This window comes from Stomoxys calcitrans, chromosome 2, assembly GCF_963082655.1.
Source record: "Stomoxys calcitrans chromosome 2, idStoCalc2.1, whole genome shotgun sequence".
Lineage (NCBI taxonomy): Eukaryota > Metazoa > Arthropoda > Insecta > Diptera > Muscidae > Stomoxys > Stomoxys calcitrans.
The window spans coordinates 145,466,186-145,492,264 of NC_081553.1; the positions used below are offsets into that span (position 1 = coordinate 145,466,186).

At 32.7% G+C, this 26,079-nt stretch overlaps 1 protein-coding gene across 6 annotated transcripts in view; it reads right to left on the minus strand.

Annotated features, from left to right (window-relative positions):
• Positions 1–579: 579 nt before the first annotated feature.
• Positions 580–26,079, minus strand: part of LOC106088314 (sex determination protein fruitless) — a 179,003-nt gene continuing 153,503 nt past the window's right edge. For 4 of the 6 annotated variants that reach the window (XM_059361933.1, XM_013253763.2, XM_013253765.2 and 1 more), the window contains one exon: positions 14,308–17,343. In XM_059361933.1, coding sequence (XP_059217916.1) covers positions 16,106–17,343 — 1,238 coding nt within the window. In that variant the 3' untranslated portion in view covers positions 14,308–16,105. Of the gene's footprint in view, positions 4,279–10,901; positions 11,453–14,307; positions 17,344–26,079 lie in introns of those variants that run through there. The other 2 variants (XM_013253771.2, XM_013253770.2) reach the window with 2 other exon arrangements.

The window sequence follows — 26,079 nt, forward strand, 5'->3', positions numbered from 1 at the left end:
CGGTATATTTGATGCAGTGAAATTTATAAATTCTTGCATTAAAAACATAAACTTGTCGAAATTTAAGAGGTGTAATTTTTTTTATTTTACATACTTTAACTCCAAAGTAGTGTTTTTTTATTCTTTGCATGCTTTGTTTTGACATGTATTTTGTTTTTTGTTTTTGTTCTGTATTTTGATGTATGAAAAATCTTGTAGTGGAAAAAGTTAGATTGAAGTTGAATATAAATTTATCTTTTCGCGTTAGTAGTGTAGTGTTTTAATCATTAGTTTCATTTGCAGTTTTATTTACTGACTTTGAATGTTGGGTGATTAATCAATTTCAATTACGGGAATTTGTTTTACCGTGCTTTCAGACAGCCTGAGGGATATCATATCCGTGTATTACTGGGATTTTTTAGTTGGTAGTTCCCGTAATAATATATATATATATATATATATGTATATATATTTTTTCGGGAACTACCAACTAAAAAATCCTAGTAATATATATATATATATATATATATATATATATATATATATATATATATATATATATATATATATATATATATATATATATATGTGTGTGTGTGTAGTATATGTGTACTCAAATATAGTTGTGATATGCTGGATGGGGACACCTTCAGTTATTATTTAGTGCCCTTGTTATAGGTTAACACATACACAAGTAAGCAGTCAGTTGGTTAATTTCTAACGATTTTCAATCGATGAGTTCCAAGATTTTTAATAGTTTGCAATTGCGTCAGTTTGTGTTTTCTTTTTCGTATTTATTGGATTTTTTGGTACATATATTGTTTGAATTTGAAATTTCTAATAGCTAAATTTATATGGTAACTAAATGTAATATATACAACTAATATAAAAAAAAATCATAAAAACTATTACTAAAAGGTCATTGAGCAAAACACTTTTATTATTTAGTTTTGTTGTGTAAAAATTGCTTTTAGCCATTTCGCAAATTTATTTTAACAACTTAATATGGTAGGACCGAAACATAACAATTTGGAAAAAGATCAACCTAAAATCCAACAAATTTTTATTTTCAATAAATAATGTTACGAATTTATGCGAAGAAACTTTCATATATTTAGTGTATTGTTTTTCGAAAATATCACAAACATTTTTTTAAAAAAATATTCTTGATATTTTTGTGTAAGAACAAACTTATAATTTTGAGTATCACAAAATGTTCAAAAATTAAGTTTTGTGAATTCTTGCCAAGTTTTCTTGCAAACATATTAGCATTTGTTTTATTTTTATTTGTTTGGCGTTTCTTTGTCTTATTATAAACATAAACAAAATAGGAAACCTTACAAAGCGAGTATGAACGCCATTTTTGAAAGATATGGATAAAACTCAAAACAAAATCAATTAAAATTAGAATAAACCTATAAAGCAAACAAGTTTATATAAATCAATGTTAGTTAATTTTAATCAATTGACATAAAGGAGCGGTGTCGTGGCAATTTGAGGGAAATTATGTTTCATCGAAATGCATCCATCTATTGTTTTACATAGTAGCCAAATTACTTGAAAGTTGTTTGTTTATTGAAATTAATTGTTTGTATTCAAAATTCTTCAATGCTTACGAGGTTTCGGAGCAGACAATATATGCAAGCAACCGGGGGAACTAGCGAACTAGAGCTCATAAGAATGGGAACCTCTCCTTGAACAATACAAATGATTAGGTCACAACTAAATAAAGAGTACATAAATAATATACATATGTGTTTGCTTTAATTATTTGTTTTAACGTTTAAATCAAAGCTAAAACTAAAGTAATATTTTTGTTGTTTTTTCGTTTTTTCGTTTGTTTTTTTAAAATATTAAAAGTAAAACATTAAAACTGAAATGCATTTGAGGTATATTGATATTTGTTTTGTAGTTGAATTGGTTTAATTCTTTACACTTTAAGTTAACACAAAGAACAAAACTTAACAAAGTAAACATGTTTGAATTGTTGTCGTTAAACAAAAAAAAAAAAAAATAAAAATAAAATAAAATTGTAAAACAAAGTCCTAAAACTTAACAAACAGTGCTAAATAATTCTATTACAAGGAGGTAACAAAGAAACCTTTATTTTGCGATTTAATTTTCTTCGTTTGCATCATCGTCATACTCCCAATTACAAATAATTTACTTAAGTAGCAGTTTAAATGCACTTACTCTCACATGGCTCGTTCATTCATGTTCAAAATGCCAAAAATCAATCATGGTGTAGTGTACGAGTACACACTTGTTGTACAATAAGTTGTACAAGCGTGAGCATATCATATCTGGCTGCTGGTCTGTTAATGCGATTTCATTTGAGAGAGCTGTATTGAGAAGTGTTGAGTGGGAGCGATGCCATTTTAATCATAATAATAATTAATTCTAGTTCACATTTTGATGTTTTCTTAAAATAACGCTTTTGTTTCATTTTTTTGCTGTTGTCACAACAATTGCTGGCTGACCAATGTTGTTATGTTTGTTGAATATAATTTAAGTATTTGAAGAAACCGTACATATAGTTATACGAATATATAAATAGTAATTTTGTTTTGTAATTTGTGACTTGATTATACTTGAAACCTTCCAATTTGTATAGTTTCCCGTGGGACAAACATAAAGATAAGATACAATTACAGTAACAATGATTAGCAACGGTATAGCTGACACATATAAGAAAAATACAATATACCATGCCATCATCATTCATGTGCCCATACATAGTAGTCCTTTTCATTTTATGTTTTGATTTTTTACAGATTTTATGTTGTTTGTTGTTGTTGTTGTTTTTTTTGTGTCTTCTAATGATAAACTATTTATGTTAAGAAGAATTTACTTTGGATGCTGCTGTATTATTTGAATTCAGTTGTGCGACCCTCGGAGGAAGAGTAAGAGGCGTTAGGATGGGGTTTCGAAGGAACGATCTTCACAGAAGAATTATAAATCACGTCAAGACCCTGCTTCATTACATCCACTTGTTAAAGCTGCCGATTTGCCGCCGTTGATTGCATTTGGGCCACGATAGAGGGGTTTGACTTCTGGACAATATTGTTGACAAAAAAGAAATGTTAGCCATTCACACCTCTGTGGGTCATTAAGCCGACGAATGTTGTTATTAATCTAATGTGGGTTTACTTCCTGTGGTACATTTAATATGTATATTATTTGTAGTTATTGTTTTAATATATTTACGTTATGCTAAATTTGGTTGCTAAACATAAATGCAAATATCTTGTTTGGGTATTGGCTGAATAATCAATAAATTCTATAAAATCACTATTTTGGAAGAACTTATTAAGAGTGGTATAAGACGAGTGGCAAAACCGAGTATAGTTTCTAAATCAAAAACCAATGTGGAACGTACGAACAACAGAAATGAAATAAGCGATTCGAAAACATTGAAAATAATCATCTGAAAAGTGATTGTACATATTTTTTCTCCTTTTGTTACTACTGGTGTGGTACATCTCCGGTAGTATGTGTTAAAAATATGCTTTTGTTGTTGTTTTTTTTTTTAATTTTTAAAATAAAAGTCCTACACTTTGTGATATGGGCTGGACTTGGGAAAATGGATTTCTTTTACAGGTTTGTGGAAAGAAGATATTTTATAAAGCAGTCCCGAAGCTAACCAATCTCATCGATGCGGGATTCTGTATTTGCGATCAGGTTTGTTTTTGTCGATTGTTGTCGATTCAATGAAAACTTGGGTATCCATTGTGGAGAGGGTTCCAGACAGATGACGAAAGGAAGAGAGACATGCATTGGCAATTTGGGTAGCTTATATTGAGGAGCCCAGTTTGATTAAACGATCAGAATGTTTTACCCGCAAATGTGAACGCAGCGTATCAATGCGACTATAGGTTGCCGGACAATAAGGACAATTTGAACGCTGGGCAGTGTGCGAATGGAAATGATGCCAGCGATTTGTAACTTCCTTGCCACATGATCTGCAGCGCCACATTGTGCCAGGATCACGGGACGGTGTGAACATATTGTGATACGACATCTGGTGATGTAAGTTGTGTCCTGAGCCTCCAATATTGCCAGTAGCAGATCCAATTGTGTGTAACTGGTTAAGAGTTTGATGATGTCCCTGGTCGTTCTGATGGTGTCCGCCGTTTGTGCCTCGCATAATGTTCTCCAACAGATACTCGTTTTTGATAGCTGCATCCAAATGTAACCCGTAGGCTGAAGCAGGGTGATGTGGCGGTGAATCAGATAAAGAAGAAGCTCTCGAAAATGACGTCCTCCGAAATGAGGTTCTTGATAAGCGTCCTCGGGATGCTGTAACCAATGAAAAAACAGAACATACACCACATAGTGGGGCGAAGGTCAGCCCAGAAAATAAATAGAGTGAAAAATCGATTTTTAACGTTTCATAATAATATTGTTGTTGCTGTTGTGTGATAGGTAATGACAGTGAAAAGAAACTTAATAATCCAACAAATTAACTGAGTAGAATTACAAAAAAAAAAACAAAACTAAAATAAATCATAAATTATAAATCAGTGTTGTCTAAGTATATTACTAGCTTATGAAGCATTATTTAAGCTATGTACTTGTTTGTGTATTTGATCAATTAATTATTATTACGAACAGAAATGAGGTAAGAAATAGAGAGTTAGGTAAGGGTAGAGGTAAAGAGATAGATAGAAACATATAGTAAGGAAAACAATACAACTAAAAACTGATTTAACATAGATTTAATCATATTTCTGTTTGTTTTTTTTTTTCTTTTTGTGATGAAAGTCGATTGCATCTGTTGATTCTTTTCGTTTGCAGCGAGCAAAAAAGGAATACAAACACAAACCATCGTTAAAGTTATGGTAACACCAATCAAGGTCGAACGTTGTTGGCCAATTATACCCCAAGACTCATGTGAGACACATACTTAATTCAGTACAGTTACGCATACTGTAGATATTTATGACTCCAATTAATAGTAATGGGTTGTAAGTAACCATTAAAATCGCATATCAGAAGAAGATGATAGATTTTTTTACAGTAATTATACATTTTTATGTTTATGAATAACTGTCACAAAGTCCCTTGCAAATGCAAATAAGCCCATAAATATTCCATGAGGGAACAGGGGCAAACATCTCCATTTCTACTTCATAAAAACTCTGTAAAACTTTTGAAAAGAAGTGAAATGGGAAAAATGTTCGAAAAGATAATTTTTGTTGATCGAAATGGTTGGCCTGTTTAAAGTAGATCAACAGATCATCTATTATTGCTGAATCGGTTAAAGCTTTACTTGATACGAGTACAGACTTCCATGAGAATACAAAGCAAAGTGGTACGCTGTGAGTTGCTTTATACAGACCTTGGACTTGCTTTAAATGTATCATACTTATTTTATAAAGAGAATAATTTAAAATACTGCCACTTAAGTGTTGTAGTTGAACCGTATTAACTTCGAAACTTACTTACAGTTACGTCCATCAATGTTGTTGGTTTTATTTGATTTATATCAAGAATTTATAAAATTTACAAAATAAAAACTATCGAATAAAGTAAAAATGCCTCCGTTTGTATGTTGATGGTAGGTGAGTTTCACAATTACAATCTATTATTTTACCATTCCAATTTCGGAGTCGAAATGAACAATGTATTAGTCACAATAATAATGGAGTGGCGTACTATGAACGAAAAGTCGCTTTATGGGCTAATTAGAAAATTGGCTTTGACAAATATTCGCACATAGTACATTTAAATCCATAAGTTACGAGTTAGTGGAATGTAAGTGTTTCACTCTTTCTTATGCATTGCATACTTATGTGCGAAAGTTTAACAGAAATAATTATTTTTGATTTAAAAACAGATATATGAAAGTATAGATTGTAGTAGATATATATATAAATATATATTATTATGCTTACCATTTGTAATATGTACTTATACTAAAATAAAAAAATAAAAATATATGTATAGAAAAATAAAAAAAAATGAATGTTTCATGATAGCAATCAACCAAATAAAATTACAGGAAATTGGGCCGGGATATTAAGAGATAAGCTTAGCTTTTAAATTGCATATCTATGGTTGAAGACGTATGTGTGGTCGGACGACATGAACCCCAAGTTGGAAGCACAATTGTAAAAGGACAATAATCTTTGATGGACAGTGAAATAAAATAGTAGTTAGGAACAACCTTCTGTGATGCTTCATTCCGCCAGAGAAAAATCGTTTATTTATTCCTTTTTGTGATATATATATGTTCATATAATATTTTTTAATGTGTACATTCTTGTTGAGTGTTTATGTGTATGTCATCCTAATTTGGAAGGACTCACATGCAATTTTTCATTTTTTTTTCTAAAATATCTTGGACTAATTGGTCATAACAAAACGTTATGTAAATTTAAGAACATTTATACGCTTGCTATACTGTATTTTCTTTTGTTTATTGGAAAGGTTTTATCATTTCCGGTTGTGAATAACAAATACTGGGCTTTTGTTTGTTTGCTAGTAATTGAAATGTTTTTATTTTTAGTTCTTGTTCTTTTTTGTTTCTTTTTTTCATTTTAATAGTGAAATAACTTATATTTAATGCATTAATTGTTTATATAAATAAGTCTTTAAATATATATATATATATATATATCTATATATATATATATATATATATATATATATATATATATATATATATATATATATATATATATATAAAAATAATTTCAGTATTTTGTTATAAAAATTATATAAATTAATAACAGTACAAAAATGTTTATTTCATTAAAAAATAGTTAATGTAATTTGTTCCTTAAATTAAGCAATTTAATTTTTAAAATATTTTAAAACAAAACAATGTGTTGCCGCTCGATAAAGAGAAAAATTATTTGCGATACCCGAACAAACGAGGAAGTGAGGAAGGATTTGTTCAGCTATGGCTAAAACACAGAAAACGTGTCTCTCGAAAGTATGAAATTTTGTTTTTCATGTTGAGGTTAATTTTAGATTTTTTTTGATCATGTAGTGGCGAAATGTTCAACATTGCCAAGAAAAGGTAGATACGGACGTTTTCAGCGAATACACCTGCTATTGCATAGTGAGGTCTATTCCCACAATCGCCGTGAGGTTTATTGCCACCAGAGAAGCAGAGGAAACGCACGAGTTGCATTGCATATAGACATTTTCAAATCAAATCGTTGGACAAATCTTAAAAAGAATACCTAATTGTTGTAAAGGTTAAAATAAAACCATTGTCGTTTATATTTTCAGAATATTAGAGAGATCATCCATGTGCAACAACTAAATTCAACAATATGGTTTGCGTGATTTCGACTGAGTACCTTATTCGTGTTTGTTGAATATTTGATGATGGGTCAGTTGATAGAAAATAATAGTTTCTCTTTGTCGTGTGGTTGTACGGTTTAAAAGATCAGAATACTTATTCTAACATCTTTGACAAGTTTTTTTTATGTTGCCACCATATCGTCTGGCCGTTTGGCCCTCTTCAACTTCTTAGTGTTTAATCGAACATTGCACAAAGTTACGATTGCAGAAACTTGCATTGGGGGCTGTTCATAGTTGAAGATCTCTAAGATATGTTGTCGATTATCTTTACAAATCTTTCGTTGATTTTAAATGGGAGAAAAGAATCTGCTTATAAATCTTCAAACGTATGCAACCCATTAAGTTTACATGTATTTCAAAGTTATCTATTTAGTAAACATTAGTTATTGCATATAGTACATAAATAATGTAAGTTATCAACTAGGAGAAATATTTATTTATACAAGTAAAATGTATGAGTTTAAATAGTAATTATTAAATAATTTGTGTTCCATGTTTTTTTTTTCTAACTGTAATTTATTTTGCTTTTTAAGAAAACTAGTTTATATTGCACATACGGTTTTCTCCAGTTCCTTTAGACGTTGTCTCTTTTTCTGTTTGTCATTGCATCTTATACGCAATTCAACCTGTTATCTAGTCAACTCCTGTGGTAGTTTCACATATGGGATTATGTGCCCACATCTATTGGCTTGGAAGAGAGCCCATTACTTTTGCTCCTTCTGTTTTTTTATATATTTTTTCTTTGTTTTTTTGGATTTAGCACCTTTACGTTATTGTTTGTTACATTTCTAAGATTTTGTTGTGTGTTGTAATTTCTTATTTTAGCGTTAGTTATCACATTCTTGAAATAAAAATTGTCGCTAACAAAATGACCACTTAGAATCGGCTAATCATTTTCAATTTTTATTTTACGTCTGTGCACCATATTGTTTTAATAGTAATTAGTATCTTGTTCCATCTAAGGCTTGGAAGCTTTAATCGAAAGAAATTGCCAAAACTGCTTCTTGCTATTAATTATGGACATCTATAGTATAACAATTTGAATATTTATTTACATATCGATATTGTGGAAAATGAAATTTGTTGCTTTTGGGCTGCACCTTGGAAAGGAAGTAAGGTAACTGAAGAGTACAGAAGCGGATAGTTTGGGTTTGGTTTTAGATTTGAAGTAAAAAAAGACATTGTTGAAAAATTTGTTGGGTGTGAGTTATGGTAAAAATGTTAAAAGATCTACACTTATGATAACATTCAATTCGTTTTCGAATATTTGTTAAGTTTCTAGGAAGGGAAAGCAATGAATTCTCGATTTGCTTAATATTAACCCACTGGATAGCTGTAAAGGACAAAAATAAAGCCGTTTGCCGCCAACCTATCAAAGCAAGGCAAAAAAGTAATATTTTTATAATTTTGAAATAAAACTAGCGAAACATTCCTCAGTTGGTCATATATATTGGTGAAAAAAATGCCGCGGAAACTCTAGAAGTAGCCTGCATTGGCTACCTATGCGAAACTTCATGGCATGTATCATTTCCTTGTATAGTTGAAAAAAAATCGGGGCCACTTTTGTAACAAAGTGTGTCGGCATTCAACAAAATAAACAATAAGTGTTTCAAACGTGGTTAGTTTTGTACATTTTCGTTTAGCGAATATAATCGAAATGTTTACTGTCTCAAAAAGGGGTATCCTTGATGTAATGCCATGAGATGGTGTTGGGGTGCAATATGAATGATGTAGCTCATTGGACGGGAAGGTTGGTTTCAAAATGAAGTTTCCTAGGGGCATAAGTCGACACCAAAAAGCTACCAGCAACCGGTTTAACTGTTGCACCTTGGTTCAATTTTAAACATGGGTTTTGAGTTTACACCATCAACATCAAAACACAGTTCAATTGGTTTCAATGATTAACTTGCTTAATTTTGTGTGTGTGAGTATGTGATTAGTGTGATAAATCGTTTACATTCATACCTGCCAGACTTCTGCAATATCCAGAGAGCAACAAATATTTGCTTGTATGATTGTAAATGGGAGATTACTCCAATTTCCGAATTCAAAAATCTAACGCTTTACCTTAAAGTGGAACCGAATCGAAGTGATTTGTTAGAAGGGATTGGTGGGGGAGAGCTAAATGAGCATCGAAAGGGAGTTTTTTTTCTGTATGGGTTATAGGGCGCTATATGACAACATTTATCTTAAGTAAGAATAAAGACGGAGTGCCATTTAGAAGAGATGATAACATTGCCGTTGAGTATTTGTACAAATCGTCTCTTATCTCCCAATTGTTGGTTATTCAATATTGGTATTTTGTAAACGGTGGTTAGTGGGTTTTATAGTTGGGTTTTGCCGGCGTTATATTCCTTCAATGTGCGTGACATAGACCGTAGCTTCTTTGTTGAGGTGGCTTGTCTTCACCTTCTTCTTCTTTTTCTTCGTCGTCTTCTTATCTTAGATTTTACTCTATTACAATTAATAACAATTTGATGTACTTTAAATGCAAAGACATTGTAGATTAAAAGAATAAAACGAATAGTAGATGGATAGAAAGTCGTTTTGGGTACATTCACATATAAATGTGTACCTTGTGTAGGTATTAATTTATACTACTTAAGAGTTATGGTTATTAAATATGTCAGGGTATTTGGCAACAAAATCTTTTTCATACTCATACTTAAAGTTGGCGTATCTAAAGAAACCATTACGTGTTATCAAATGGACCTTAAGTACCGCGTACTGGGTACTCCATCACTTTCGCACTATTGCCTACCTTAACATGAATCACACAATGAAACCGTTGGCACCAAATAATTCTACCATTGCACCTAAATGTGGTTAGCTGCTGTTGTTTTCCTTCTTTGAGAAAGAGGTGCATAGTTGGGGTTTATTTAATAATTGACTTCTTCCGTACGCTTCTTTGGTCGGCCCTGTAATGCACCGATCTCATATTAACTTTGGCTTTCTCATCAATTGCTCATAGCATGTGTTCGCAAACAAATTTCTTTGTCCACGTTGCTCGTGTTATGCTCTGGTCCCGATGTTGAGTATGAAATAAGTTCTAATGGCATATCCGCATTTGATTTTGCCTCCTTTTGACACAAGAGATTTTCCAGTTTTGGGTCGCCGTTTACGGTTGTACTGGTGTTTGCAGTCCGTAAGTATGGAGATGGTGTTTTCGGGTTCGGTACCAAATCAGTGTTATCATTATCGGTGTCATCATTATCATCGCTCTCCACTAAGTTAAGTACAGGTATACGATCTTCACAAGTAGGCGCTCTGTCTGCATGGATGGAGTCGGAATGGGGTGGCTTCATATAACCGCTAAATGGATCGGCATTACAGTGGTTGTAATACAATTTTTGGAGCGTGTTTGGGTTTTTAAGAATGTTGTTACTATTATGATGGAGACTTTGCATTGAGTCGTCCGTGTTCCAAGCAAATGGATTACTGGCTACCAACGAGCGGGTGGTTAGTGAAGAGGACAAGGACGACGATGATGCCAACGAAGACATTTCGGTAGACGTTGATAGACGTTGGGTTGAAGTAGGTGGCGGCGGTGGTGCGTGTGAATTCCCCAGGATATTACCGTAATTCCAGGCCAGCAACGACCCGTATCATTCGTTTGTGGCATTGTGCGGCTGAGCTTGCTGGTGGACTGCTGTCTGGGAAATCATTTGGGCTGCTTGTTGTTGCTGTTGTATTTGATGTTGCAACATTTGTTGCGTTTGCTGTGTCAAGTTATGGGCATGTTGCTGCATTTGCTGTTGGTGGTGTTCTCTTTGCTGTAGCTCCCTTTGTTGCTGTTGTTGTTGCGCTGCGTTGAAGGCCGCTGCAGCGGCAGCCGCTGCCATTGCCGCCTGTGACGCAGCTGCCAATTGCGTTTGTGTGGGTGACTGTGTCGCGGTGGCGGCAGCAGCTGACATCATATTTTCAAATTTTCTTGTGTCTGGATTGTACATGGGGTGTTTGAACTTACAATGCGTTCTCAGATTATCGCTGCGTGTATATGTAGCCCGACATAAGGGGCATTCAAATCGGCCCGGAAAATGGACGTGATAATGATTTCGAATATGCGTCACCACCTTGCCGCATAATTTGCATCGGTGTAGATTGCAGCCCCCCGACAGACGCTCAAATGTCAAACGCATGTGCCAGGCCTTAGAACCTTTTTGTCCCAGTTTTCGGTTTGGGTTGTATTATAATTTATTTTTTTATTAAATGCGGTTACGATTATTAAAAGTTTTTCATATCAATCGTTTATTTTCGTGCGCGCAGCAAATAAAAAAGAAGAGAAAAACATTGTTTTTGTTGGTGATTGACAAGAAACAAAACATAATGTATTTGGTTAGGGAGAAAATCTTAAACACTAAATCTTTTTAATCATTAATATATGCTTTGCGGGTATTATATCATTTAAGGTCCTGCGGAGAAATCGCGATCTTAAAGCTCCTTGGTACAAATTCGAAATTGCATCGATAAAGCTTCGAGAGATGGCAGAATCTTCATAAAATGAAATAATTTAAAAAAAGGACAAGGGAAAGGAAAACTTTTCCAAATGCAGGGTGAGAGAGTAAGGCAAGATTTTCTTTCTGATTCTTTCAGTTGAAGACTTTATCTATTCAGCATTGAAATTTAAAATCGTAACAAATAAAAGCCAATTTTTCAATTCCCATAAATCGGGAAATCTTTACGGACGTGTGGTGTTTATGTACTGCTCATATCTAATTCTAACTTAGGTTATTTAAGTTCTTTGGTGGGTAGGTACTTATTTTTTATATTATTTACAAAAGTGGTAATGTATGTAGTTTATTACAGATTTAAACCATCTCCATTTAAATATTCATAGTGGACATTACGCTAAAGTTTGCGTTATTAACAGTAGAACTGATGTTAAAACAAAACAAACAAAAAAAAATACTACTATAAATATTTGTACCAAAATAAAAGTAAATAGGAGTACATAAGGTGTGTGTTTTGTTTATATTGAATTATTTGTCTTTATTGTCATTAAACCCAAACCAATATTGAATGATCTGCTCTTGTCGGTTTTTTTAATACAATTTACATTTAAAATGTGTTAATATAATATATCTTTTATATATAAAAAAAAACCAATCGGACATAGCCTGAAGAGGAGTCTTTTGTATGAGTGTTACGTTAACCACCATATATTAACAAATGAGGTTATATCATAGAGAATCGAGAGAGAGAAAGAGAGAGATGGATAAATATACGAAGTGAAGGTAGCGAGACAGTCAGACAGTGAATTAAAGAGAGAAAAATAGTTGTATTAAGAGGGGTTATTGCAAAAGAGTTCTTACGGTAATTAGCCAATGTTTCGATAGCAAATAGTGAGATAACAGTCAGTGGTAGCAATAAACTTTAAAATCAGTTTAGTTAATCAAAACCAAAGGTAAACATTTATGAACGATATACGAAAGATGAAATTGAATTGTTTTTGAAAACAAAACTTGGAGAAAGTTTTAAACATTAACATCAAACAAATTTTCAACACCCCTCCTTCCTAAGTAGGTTTTTCTCTTGTGGTACAGTCAACAAGATACACTTTAGAAGTCAAAACAAAATGAAAAAAAAAAAAACGAATTTTAAAAAAATGATTTTTTGTAGAATTTAACGGCCAATTCCTGTAACTTTATTTGTTTTGAACTACAATTAAATAAACATAGTTGGGATTTTTAATCGTAAAAGATGTAAATACTATATACGGTCTTTAAATAAATACATACTTAACATTCATATACACAAAAACTTACCGTGTCTTTTCGAATTTTTTTATTTTGGGGTTTAGGGGGAAAGAAGAAAGTTTTAAATATAAAAGAATAACAGAGCCAAAGTGAAAAACTAAACAAAGATCAATGAGCTTCGGAGAAACAAAAAAGAACAAAACATGATAGATCAAGTGCGCTGTCTTCACTCAAGAATAAAAACACCATTATTTTGTTTATTTTTGTTGTTGTTTGAAATTGAAAGAAGTTTTATTTTTAATTGTTTAAAAGATTTTCTGTTTTAAATATGTTGTAGCATATACTATTTGTATTTTTCTTGAATACTATTATTTTTGTTGCATGTATGAGATATACATATATATATATATATATATATATATATATATATATATATATATATATATATATATATATATATATATATATATATATATATATATATATACACATACTCACTAATTGATTTATAGAGTTTGCTTTGTTTTGTTTCTGATGTAATAATATTGAGCTTAACTTTGTTAACTTCCCTAAAAACACAATTTACGTTTGATCTTTTACCACATGAATAAAAGTCGAATTTCTATGAAATTCTTTACAAGAACTTTTTTCATAATGTTTGTTCAAATTATTTGCTGTTGTTTTTTCTTTCTTTAAATAAGGTGGGTTACGTTCTTTTCTTATACGGGATATAAACATCCTTTCAAAAAATTATTTGCAAAAAATCTAAATATTCTGAAAATGATTTAAATTCGTTGTCTAGAAATTTTTTACTACTTCAATACTGCACATATTGGGATCACAAAACGAGGTTCTCTTATTACATTTTTAGAACATTAAGAGGAATGAATGGAAAAAAAGAGACATATTGTATATGAAAGGGGAGATTTAAGTTTAATTTTTAGTTTGGTAAAGACACGCTTCCATGCAAAGCGTTTGGATTTCCAAGAATCTCATTCTCATTACACGAGATTGCATAAACAATAGCCAAAATACACTGATACATGAGAATTGATGAACGAAAATATATTATCGCCTATAATTACTATAACAATCTCACTCGTAAGCTCAATGCCTCATTGCAGGAAGTTAAGCTTTTGTTTTTGTACTCGTACTTAAAGTTAATTTCTTTCTCTTGTTGCTTTTGGACTTCTTTTGATTTTGTTTCGTGTCTAAAATGTGCAAAAGTAGGTTGGGGGTTGAAGTGGTGAAAGTTTTTTTTTTATTAAGATTATAATAGTGGATCTACTATTTTTTTAAGTAATAAGTAATTAAGTATGTCTGCATATGTTTGGATTTATTGGAATTATATTGTAAATATTATTTCTGTTATTTATAGAATTGTTTTTTGTACACTTATCTATAAGTATGTAGCGTCTTATTATTGATCGCTGCCAGACTACGTATACGCCAATTATGGGACTAGATGAGAGTAAGGATAAGTAAGTACATACTCATTAAGTTATATTTATAAGTAATAAGAGGGTTTCCTAAATACTGCTATATTTTCCTGGATTTATTTCTTTATATTTCCATAGGTTCCTATTCTACTGAAGAGAAGCGTTTATTTTTAAGATTATTTTCATTGTAATGATGTTGGTAAGCAAAGGTAAATTCTAGTGTCTTCCATTATTGTGCCCTATCGCAATGCACTAGTGCTGGCATGTTGGGTAAGCACATACATACATTGGTCTGTGAACTTGAAGGATATAGATTTGCATTCACATTAGAAAACAGCTGAGTACTGCCTACCTTACCTACTGAAATCGAAACTATCCGACAGATGATAGGTTCCCATTTGATTACGTATATAAATGTGTATGTGTGTGTGTTGCAGTACTTAGAGTAGTATTTATTTGTTGATTTTTTCTTTTTCTTATTTAGTTATAGTAATTATAAATCTACTTTTCTATAGTTATGGTTTAGGTAGGTATTTGGTTTGGTTGGTTAATGTGAGAATTAATATCTAAAATCATCAACTGATCGTTACCATTTGTAAAAGAATCTTTGGTTTATGTTGTTAGAAGCATTTTCAGAATATTTAAATTTCAAGAACCATCCAAAGATTTGTCAACAATTCTAACTTAAGCTTAAAATAAAAATAAAATAATTGGCTAAAATCATTATGGCAGAGAAATAAATTCGCGCAGTTACAAATTTTATTAAAATTTAATAACAAATTAATTTAGTTAATTTAACTACAAGACATGTTAAAGTAATTTAAAATAAATTGGAATTTCTAGCATAATACTTTTAAAGTACACATTGTAATCTGATTTGTTCGTCTCGACATCATCCTCATCATCATCATTGGCATCATGATCATTGTTTTTGTTTTTGTTTTCGTTTTCGTTATGTATAAATTTAACACAATCTCTGTTTCGTTTCCAAAGTTCTTCGTTTTGATTTTGCATTTGCCTTTATCAACTAAAATTAAGACGGTTTTAATTTAATACTACAGCCTATACTAAACATTCTCTTCCAATTTTTAATTGAGTGATGTTTCCTTTGGGTATGCACTATATAATACTTTGTTTTGTTAAGAAAAAATTAAAAGAAAAATTGTTTAGATACTAATTTTCCCTAACTTGCTCTAATTTTTTACAATATTATTTAAAGCGCAATTTTGCGAATTTCTACTTTTCTCTTCTTTTTCTTCTTTTAATTGTCATTAGGTTAACGGCTATTAAGTTTGCATTCGGAGAGAGAAAAATTGAAAGGAGAGTGAGTGTAAGAGAAATTACTATGCAAATTTGTATATGCTTGAGAATCTGCTGTAAATTGGGCAGACTCGTTTCGATTGACATATGTATGCAATTAGATTTTTGGTTTGATTTTTTGTTTTGGTTTCGGGTATTTTAGTAGTTAGAGAATAAATTGCAGAGCGTATGTATGTGAAAGTATCTATTTGTTTTATTACTTAAGTTTGGTTATTATTCAATCTGATATTCATTTTATTACTTGTTGAGTTATAGAAAGAAATCGTTGAGAGAGATAGAGAGAGAGAGTGAGAGAGACGAAAATTTTGCTACTATTTAACTTTTGTATGTTTACTTGACTACATATAAAATTGATCACATATGTACATAATGACTGAAGAAACGATCTTTTATGTCGGCATGCTTAATCTTACAATGGGCTTTCATGTTATCTCGACGCGTAAATTTCTGGCCACAAACAGGACACTCATGACTCTGGGGCCTGTGTATGTTGGCGTGGTGCCAACGATTCGAAACGATTTTATTACAACTGACACAACGATAGAGCGTCGGCAGGGTTCCGGACAATTGAACGAACAGTAACGAATAGTCAATGTTGTGATCGCGTCGGTTAGCGGCGGCCGCGGCTGCAGCCGCTGCAGCTGCCGACGAGGCTGAAGCCGAAGAGGTTGAAGAGGACGTGTTCGTGAGATGTTCACTTTCATGTACTGCTGCTGCTGCAGCCGCTGCCACAGCTGCTGATTGCATTGCCGCCGATGACGATACCATTGTGGAGTTCGTGCAGGGATGGAGTTTGGGATGGTGGCCATGATGATAGTTGCCATGTTGCGGAGCGACATGGTGGTGGTGATGGTGTATACTGCCAGTGGACTGTTGTTGTTCTTGCGCATGATGATGGTGCTGTTGCAATGCATACATATGCTGTTGGTGCTGTAGTGATGCCGATGATGTACTGGATGCTGTTGGCGAAAGTGCAGCGGCAGCCGCCTCGGCTGCAACTAGTGTGTCTAGAGAGGAAGATCCACAACGACCTAGATTGATGACACTCTGCGGAGCCGCTGCCACATTTTGTTGATGTTGGACATGTGCTTCGTGGTGCTGGTGATGCGAATGATGGTGAATGTGTCGATGTGATGTTGAGAGCTGAGGCGAGTGCTCTAGTTGATGCTGAGCCTCATGATGCTGTTGCTGCATGTAGATGTCCCCACGCTGATGACAGCGGATTTTCGTCAAATTCAAATCTTCACTTTTATAATGGCAATTATAATTATTCTCCACACCTATCTCATCGTTGTCAACATCAACTGCGACCTCGGAGACCTCAGTATAGTGGCTGCTTTCGTCGTGACGAGCCAAAGTTCGGCGCCGCTCAGTAATACCATGTTGATGTTGATGAATCCTTTCATCGGGTGGCATCTCATCACTGTCTTCATCCATATGATCCTCGGCGTGTTCCATATGGTGTACATCCGGATGGGGTTGTGCGCCATCAGTACTGGCCATGACATTGGCGCTGCCACCAGCATTGCCATTGGCGATAGTGCCATCACCATCACCACCTCCTCCTTCTCCTCCACCATCAACAATTTCACCTGCAAACATTTTGGTATTATGCATATTCGGGTGTTATTTTCCAACAATATACTAGATACATAGTATGTGGTGGGTGGGTGGTGGGTGGTGGATAAGTCAATTGCGACAATAGGAGGATGTTGTATAGATGTATTTGTAGAGTATGTGGAGGTAAGTTATGATTTTTGCTTTCACGGGAAGAATATATATAGCCAAATACTTTCTATGTATTTACTAGGGGAAAAGCAGGTGATGTCCGATATTTTTAAAAAAATTTGGATTTAGGATCGTTACGTTTGTGTACTGTACTTTCAACTAAACAGAAAAAAGCAGAGATGTAATTATTTCATTATTCTGCAATGGAGCCATGACGCCAGTCCGTGTTGAATTCACTGCGGCGCACGTCTTCTGCCAAGGCCAATATCCATTTGCGATGGATCGGCGGCTGTCGGCGGTGGAAAAATGAAATAATTATCTACCCTAGGGGTTTCGCTCTCTATGCTCATATGTCTCGGTGTTATTATTACCAATAGTAGTCGTGTATCGCAGGGAAATTCTTTTAAAGTAAATAATTTCTAAATTATAGAATTTAACAAAGAAATGCATCTAGATTATTAATTATATCATTTAAATGCAAACTCAAAAGTAATAAAGGTAAGTACTAACAACAGTCAACTACATTTTTAATTGAATTTTATATTTTTTATTGTTTTCCAGGCTTAAGTATTGTTTTTTGTTCTTTTCTTTTGAAATTACGTTGAATGTGTGTATGTATGTATGTATGTCGGCATGTATGTTTATGTATGCATGTTATATAGTTGAATTGCTGTAAATATAGGTATCGGTGGCTGTTTTAGATTTCACTTTTTTTTTTTGTAAATATTGTTATTGTAAATATTAAGAGGCATGTATACCATAAAATCAACTAGCGTGTATGAAATTTTCTATTTTAAAAAGAAACATCTTTCAAATAAACCGAAAGAAAACTATAACTAATGTTAACGCATTATAATAACGCAACTCGGTGTGATAGGGGATCGCTGTAGGAAGAGGGCTAAACTAGGCTAGGGTGTTGCCAGGATTAACGAACGCATTATTATAAATGTCAAACAAAACACAATAAAACAAATGAATAAAAAACGCATTTTTTTAACAAAACGAAGTATGTCTAAAGTGTCTAAAAAATTACAAAAACAATAAATAAAAAGTATAGTTGGTAGATAACTTAAACGTATAGCCAGCGCACAAGTCAATCAAAATGGTAATCAAGTGTAAGTATAATAACAATAATATAAACAAAACTGATGCTGCAAGGACTCTTTAACAAATAATGTACAATGTAAAAAAATCAATAAAAATCGAATCGAATTGTAGTGGGGTAAATGTGTTGGGTGTACAAAACACTTTTCTTGATTATGCTATATATATATATTTTTTTTTAATTTCTCGAACTTTAATTTATTTACGTAACCAAATGGGAACTTCCCGTCTTCTCATAAATATGCTTCTTCTCCACTTTTTCTCTTTTTTTTGTCATAGTATTAGTAGTAGTTCCTATAACACACGACATTGATGTGCGCTAATTTTTAATGTTTCAATGTTGCAACATTTTTACTAAAATTTCTGTTTGATTGAATATTTGTGCGGAATTGTTCGGAGGTGGTAGCAATGTTAATGTTATCACCTGTCGTTAAAGCAATTCCTAATGAGCTATGCATAATATAAAAATAAAACTTCTTTCTCCTTCCCAGTCATTGAACTCTTTTTCGTTAGACTTCTGTTCAAAGGTTTATATTCCGAAGACAGACGCACACATACAAGCAAACAAACCGGATACATTACGGATAGTTTTGCTTTTACGAGTATTTATGTTCGGTTTGTTGATATGCTTATATCTGTCTGTTTAATTTTAACTAAGCATTAATCGCTTTCGAGAAAAAATTTCGAATAAAAAGGCATGATCTGCAGCGTACATTTTTTTAACTTCCATTTAAATAAAATTCTTACATTGCTTAATTGGATTTAAAATTTAAGTTTTTTGCTCTTGTTGTATTTGTAATAACGATATAAATAAACAAAAGGACGACACAATATAAGTTAGTAAAAACAAACATTAAAATCGAAGTTTAAAAAAAGAGCTTTTTATTATAGATAAAACAAACAGCACTAAAAATAAACCTCAGTTAGCAGATCCACATACTTTGTTCTTTATGCCTCAATGAATTTGGTTCCCCTTAACGAAAACTGAATGTTAAATCAACCAATCAATTAAATTATGCTTTCATTTGTATGATTTAAGGATTGTCATTAGTTAACAAACACAAGAAATATTCGTAAACCATACAGTGAAATGATAATAATTGGAATTATTACAATAATACACAGCTCATAGTAACATTTAGTATTAAAATTTTGACTCTATTTTTTTTTAATAAAAAAAAAAACACACACACACAAATACTTAGGACATTGAGAAAACATAAGATCACATTTAATCCAATTCATATTTAAAATTTAATTTAACTTTTTTAATTTAAATTTGATCTTTATTTTTATTTCTGCTTGTTTATTATTTATTTGTAAGTTGCAACATTAAAGACAAAAGTAGAGGAAAATATAAAAAAGTTTATTTTGTGGTGGAGGGTGTAGTTTCTTGATGTTGGAAGTGAAGGTGATTGGGAAGAAGTTAAGGTTTTAAAAGTTCTCGGGATTATTTTAACTTTTCGTATTAGTAAGAGAGACATAGTGGCATACCATTGCATTAATGAATTGGTTTTTACACTCCTAGAAGTCTAGTTTAGATGGAGATAGCAAAATCTTGTCCTGGAAACCGGCAAAAGAACCATTTACTCGACGAAAATTGAAGACAGGCGTATTCGCATAGTTGGTTAGCAGGAAATATTAAATTAACTATATTATTATAGTTAAAATCTTTGCTGCATAACCAAAAAAAAAGGATGGAGAAACATTGTTTTCATTCTAAAAACTGGAAATCCGTGACGTAAAGTGGAACTCCTTCTGACTGCCAGTGCGGCACACATACGAGTACACAGCAGATATTCTATAGTCTCTTCTTCCTCGCAGCTTCTCTTTTCTTTCTGACAGCTTCTGCAGAAGTCGTTACATGCAACCTTAAATCTGTCAGTATGTTTTCCGATCAGAAAGTGATCTGTCATGACTAGAGATGGGCGTTGGGTAAATACCCAAAAGGTAATTACCCTGTAAATTGGGTAAATACCCGGGTATTTACCAATATATACCCAAAACCTGGTTATAATAATTTTGTTATTATAATTTTGCAGATATCTTGGGTATAAAAACATTTTTCAAACATTTTTTGATGAGATCAGAAGGTCATTAAATACCCAAGCCGGTAGAAACCCATCTCTAGTCATGACGGACACAGTGACTGAGACGTCTGTTCTAGCCAGCGGCAGATCTCTTCAAGTCTAGATTAGGCCACATAATTTTGAGGTGTTAACAAAATAAAATCTTGGAAGTATGTACCACAATCGCAAAAAAGTCCAAATTAACTTTTTAATGTGGGTAAATGCTTAAAGTTGAATGCAATGTTTGCAGGTTTTTAACCGACCTACTTCAATTAGAAATATTTGTTAAATTTAGAACGGAGAGCTAAATTTACTCGAAAGGTAGCTTGCCTTCAGTCGGATGTCGGATGATGAAGTTAGTTTAAGTCGATCATATGGTGTACGGTATGAAACGATAAAAGTTTCAAAAATAATTTAAAAGAGGCCATTGCTCCTGAGAAACGTAAACCAAACTCCCAAAACCTTCTTTAAGTTGATCCCTCAGCGTGAAAGAATTCAAATAGATCAACATACAGAAGTTGAATTTATTCAATGATTTGTTATCGGAACACATGATACCTCAGTAAGCTGAGTCCTTAGATTTCAACACTAGCGAAAGCTCATAAATAATTGATACTAGCCAGTACAAAAATTCCCCTACATTTGTAATCTAAACATCTAGGTATGCATGATACCTTCAAAGGTTTGTGTAAAATTTTGCAAAAAAATTACAATCAGATAAATTTATTAGTCAAATCAGCAAAAATTTTGGTGTAATGGCTGGTACTAAGTTGCACAGTTGAAAACATATTTTTTCGCGATTACTTTTTTGGCCCATTGTGGTACCCTAGAGAGAGAAAGGGAAGAAAACGGAAAATGTGAAACCTCGTACTAGAGGTTATAATGCGAATAAAAAGAAAAAGACAAAAGTGCAACTTTGTCATCTGACATAGAAATATGGTCTCCAGGCACTTGACGCCATATTTCTATGTCAGATTCTCTATACCTAAATTTTGAGACAACATATTGTCATGACCGAGCCTTTCATCGCATTGTCCCTAACAACCGCGAACATGGGCTCACATAATGCGAGATACTGCATGCTCTCCCTTAATCTTCGTTCATTGAGTGCATATTATAGCCACACACTCAATTACTTTGACTGAGCAGAATCGTTTATAACCCGGAATCTTTATAAGTTTCACTTGTATGTTTAAATAAAAGAAGTGCTACCCACCCAGCCACTACATATTGTATACTCTAGTTATAAGATTTGTCGTCTTGTTGTGCAGGGTCACAATAGATATACAAACAACAACAAAAATGCAAATACCTTACACGCCCAAACCGAACCTAGAGTAATTGCCACAAACCCCTGCTCTAAATAATGATATTGCTCCTATTACTCCCACTTATCTCAATATGGCATTGCATTCACACAAACAACGGATCCTTTACAAAACCCTTGGCTGTTTAATAATATAATATAAGTGACACCCACCTACCTATTGCATACGACCTGTACTGTTATTAAAAGATTTTTGTCTTGTTCTGTAGGCCTCATTGCCTCATTTAAATCCATTCAGACGTTTGACCGTAATATGTACCACACAATTGCCTTTATAAGACACTTGGCGGTTTAATAATAAAATATCCCCTCGTTAATGCTTGTTTGGTATTCAAAATTTTAACGCTTTACTCTTGCCCGAATTTGGAAACAAATTTGAGTGTTAACAATCTTATAACTGTGAAATTGGCTACATGTTGATGATGCATAAGAAGTGCAGATTTATACCATATGATGGTTTATTGCTTTTAATCTCCTCTAATATTTGACTATTAAATACTGAAAATAATCGTCCAAAAACAAACTCAAAATGGCGTAAGGAAGTACCTTTCTAAAACATACGCAAGCGAAATTATCTTCCATTTCAATTAGATTTTATGTTTATGAAAATATTGAACATAAAACATTTCCCGGGAATTCAAAAATCTTTGTTTCCTTTTTCACGGGAATGTAAGAAGCCGGGAAATGATTTGATCAAAACTCTTTAAGAAATTCATTTATATATAATTGATTCATAAACCAATAGTCGTGCGAAGCTCACATCTCTCTATTTGTCATTGCACTAACGGACCAAGAGAGACATTTTTCCTGCTTCGGTTATGATAGGTTGGAAGAGGATAACAGAGAAACGTTAGAGTAAATCTGTTAGCAATACACACAGTTATTGCAGATAAATGGTGTTTTCGATTGTGCAAAAAAAAAGCGTAGAATTTTTTCGACTTGTTGCACTGAAATAGATTTTTTGTGTTCGTTTGTCCAAAAAAATGTAAACCCAGCACCGGGTGTAGAGTTCGTTTGGAATGGTGTTGCCTACAGAGAGTGGCAAAATGTTGCATTTCTTGCACCGTCAAGTCTACGGTGGAGAATGTCGCACTTAAAATTAGCGGCTATCATTCAAACAAGTTTTGTTTGAACAGAAGAAGACAAAATATGTTGAATGTTTGGGGGAAAAAAGCGATAAAATATTAAAAGTAAATATATAAAAATGGAAAAGGGAACGCGTTTTATTTAACTAACGGCATATTAGAAAGTTCTTCATCCGAAGACGAGGATTCGATTTTACCGTAGTATTTGGCCGAGACGACTACATATAACTACATAACACTATGAGAGGGTTAGGCGACATTTGCAAAATGTTGTCCCGTATAAGTGCAACATTAGTGTAACATATTTTTTCAGAATCGAAATCACCATAAGTATGTAACAATTCAGTCGATTAAACAAGACAAAATGACCCATTTCCCTAAGTTAGGGAAATAAGTATTTTACTAATAATGTGTATTATATATAAAAATTATCGTCTGACAAAAGGCATTTTATTTTTGACCCTTGTTTGGCCGAGTCATAACATCCAATGCTACGCCAAAAAAAATATTATTTGAAATTAGACCCTGCAATACAGTTAAACCTCGATTATTCGGGCTATTATTACTCCTGTAAACCGGCATGCTGTGCTTTTGGTTTTGGACCTCTATTAACCGTGGTTTACCTCTATTGCCCGTGCTTCAATAATGGTCCCTCTATTAACCGTGCTTACCTCTATTATCCGTGCACCGCACATATGATTGATGTAAAATTCTGGGATTCCCTTTTTATTTTGAGATAAGTTCTATCTGTCAGTCTGTAATTGAAAAATGGCAGGTCGAGGTGTTTGTTCGAAAATGGCTCCAACTACAGGAGAGAAAATAAGAGAACTTAAAGTTCTTTCAATTCAGGAACAATTTGAACTGATTAAAGAGCACAGTAATTACACACCCGGTTTGTTTGTAATCAGAAAAATATGATGTAGGCAAACAAACTTTTTTGCAATTTAATAAATAAGAAGTAAACAATATTAAAATATGCCGCTAGAAGTGAATCTATGGATTGTTTAAATAAAAAAAAATACAGAAGTAAAACGAATTCTACAAAACATTTGCTTCGATAAGGAACTCAAAGTGCTTTCGCTTCTAAATGAGAGCACAACCAGATGTAAATGTACCGAATTTAATTCAGTCTATGGATCAAGGAGCAATCCGGTGCTTTAAACACCGTAAATTAATCATCCAAAAACGTTTGTCTTCAGAAAGGAGACATAATTTCATCAAGTCTCTGAATATCAAGCAATAGAGCTATTTCAGAGCCATTTGTAGCCCATGTACGTACATAAAAATACATTAATAATGAAATTAAGAGAAAAACCTCTATTAACCGTGTTTTCGCATTTCCGTGCTAGCTTGGTTCCGAGCGAACCGGATAATCAAGGTTCAATTGTACATTGAAAATCTCAAAGAAACAAAGCTTATAAGAAATGTGATGTAGTCGAAACCGCATTGCAAAAGGATATTGGCAATGTTGGTCTAATAATGAAAAATCGATTAAAGAGAGGTCAACGTAGCTGTTTAAGTATGCTTTGAATAAGGCGACGCCTAAGTTTACAATTAATTGCATTCACATATATTTTTGTTGCTGGATCTTTAAAAATAGCTTTTGTTCACAGATCTAATATCGAACAATTGATCACTAGCTATCCTCTACTAACGATGACTTTTGTTAGAGTGGAGTTAAGTTATGCTGAGGGGTAATATATCTAATAGTTTTTTGAATAACTTTTTTTAACTACAGTATTAAGTTTTTTCTCCTTTTCGCATCGCCTTCTTGGAGAATGTCTCCATAGGTCCTAGATGATTAGTTAAATGATGAACATGAAATTGTTTTCAGTGAAGTTAGTTTTAATGGTTATTTACGATTTGATTGGACGTGAGTCTTTGAGTTAATCAACATTAAATCGATCCCAAAAATGGGTAAACTTTTTGGACAGATGTGATAATGTACATACAATCTATTGTAGCCAATTATAAACGATTAATTTAAAACTTATAAGCTATCAATTTATATTTTATATTGTCTACCAAAGAAACGGAGGCATTTTTAGTTTGATTTGTTACAATTTATAAGTAATGTCAAGTAAATTTGGAATACGTGTATCGTTCTATAATTTTAAGTAGTATTTCGATATTACATTGTTGATCGTTGTTTATTTTGCCTGTATAACGTTTATACGCAAGGGAATGTAATGCGGTTTAGGTTAATTAATGTCTTTCTTATGAATGTTAAAAACTAAATGAAGTAAAGAAAACATGAAATAATTAACTGCAACTAAAGTGGAAAACAATTATGCAAAGAAATTGAAATAAAAGTACACACAATTTTATGTAACGAAAGTGAAAGTAACCAAAAGTAGAAGGAATATAAAATGAATGTAAAACAAAGTAATAGAAATTGAAATACTTGAAGAGAAGTGAAATAGACAATTTAAAAGGATCGCCTAAAGATAGCAAAATAAGAAAAGTTTAAAAAATAATATATAGACGGTAGACGCACTTTGGAAAAAAAAACAAACAGAAATTGGAGGGGGAGCAAGAGGAATATATTATTATAGTTCTACTGAACATGCAGCATGCAAAGAACGATCGAACGAACGGACAAACACGATTCCATTCTCCGTAGATAAATAAGCACATATGTAATTCAAATGTAAGCCTTATAAGCTTCAAATGTTTGCGTGTATATCCACAGTTTTGCGCATGTGGAAAATAGCTTGTTTCAATTACATATGTGTTTGTAATGATGTATGTATTGTATAATAAATAACATAAACCTTAGGATTTTACTATGATTTAACAGTGATTAAGCTATGAGCAAAAACTTTCAGTGGATCTAAATCGAAAAAGTGAAATCAAAGATTAAGATTTTCGTCGATTGTTGTTGTCGTCGACTGATGTTTTCTGTTTGTTTTAATTATCACTACAGTTACCGAAAAAAAAAATCCTGATTGGGTAGGAGAGGTGTTGATCGGTTTCTTCCTTACAGGAAAAAATAAAGAAAAATATTAAAGTGTC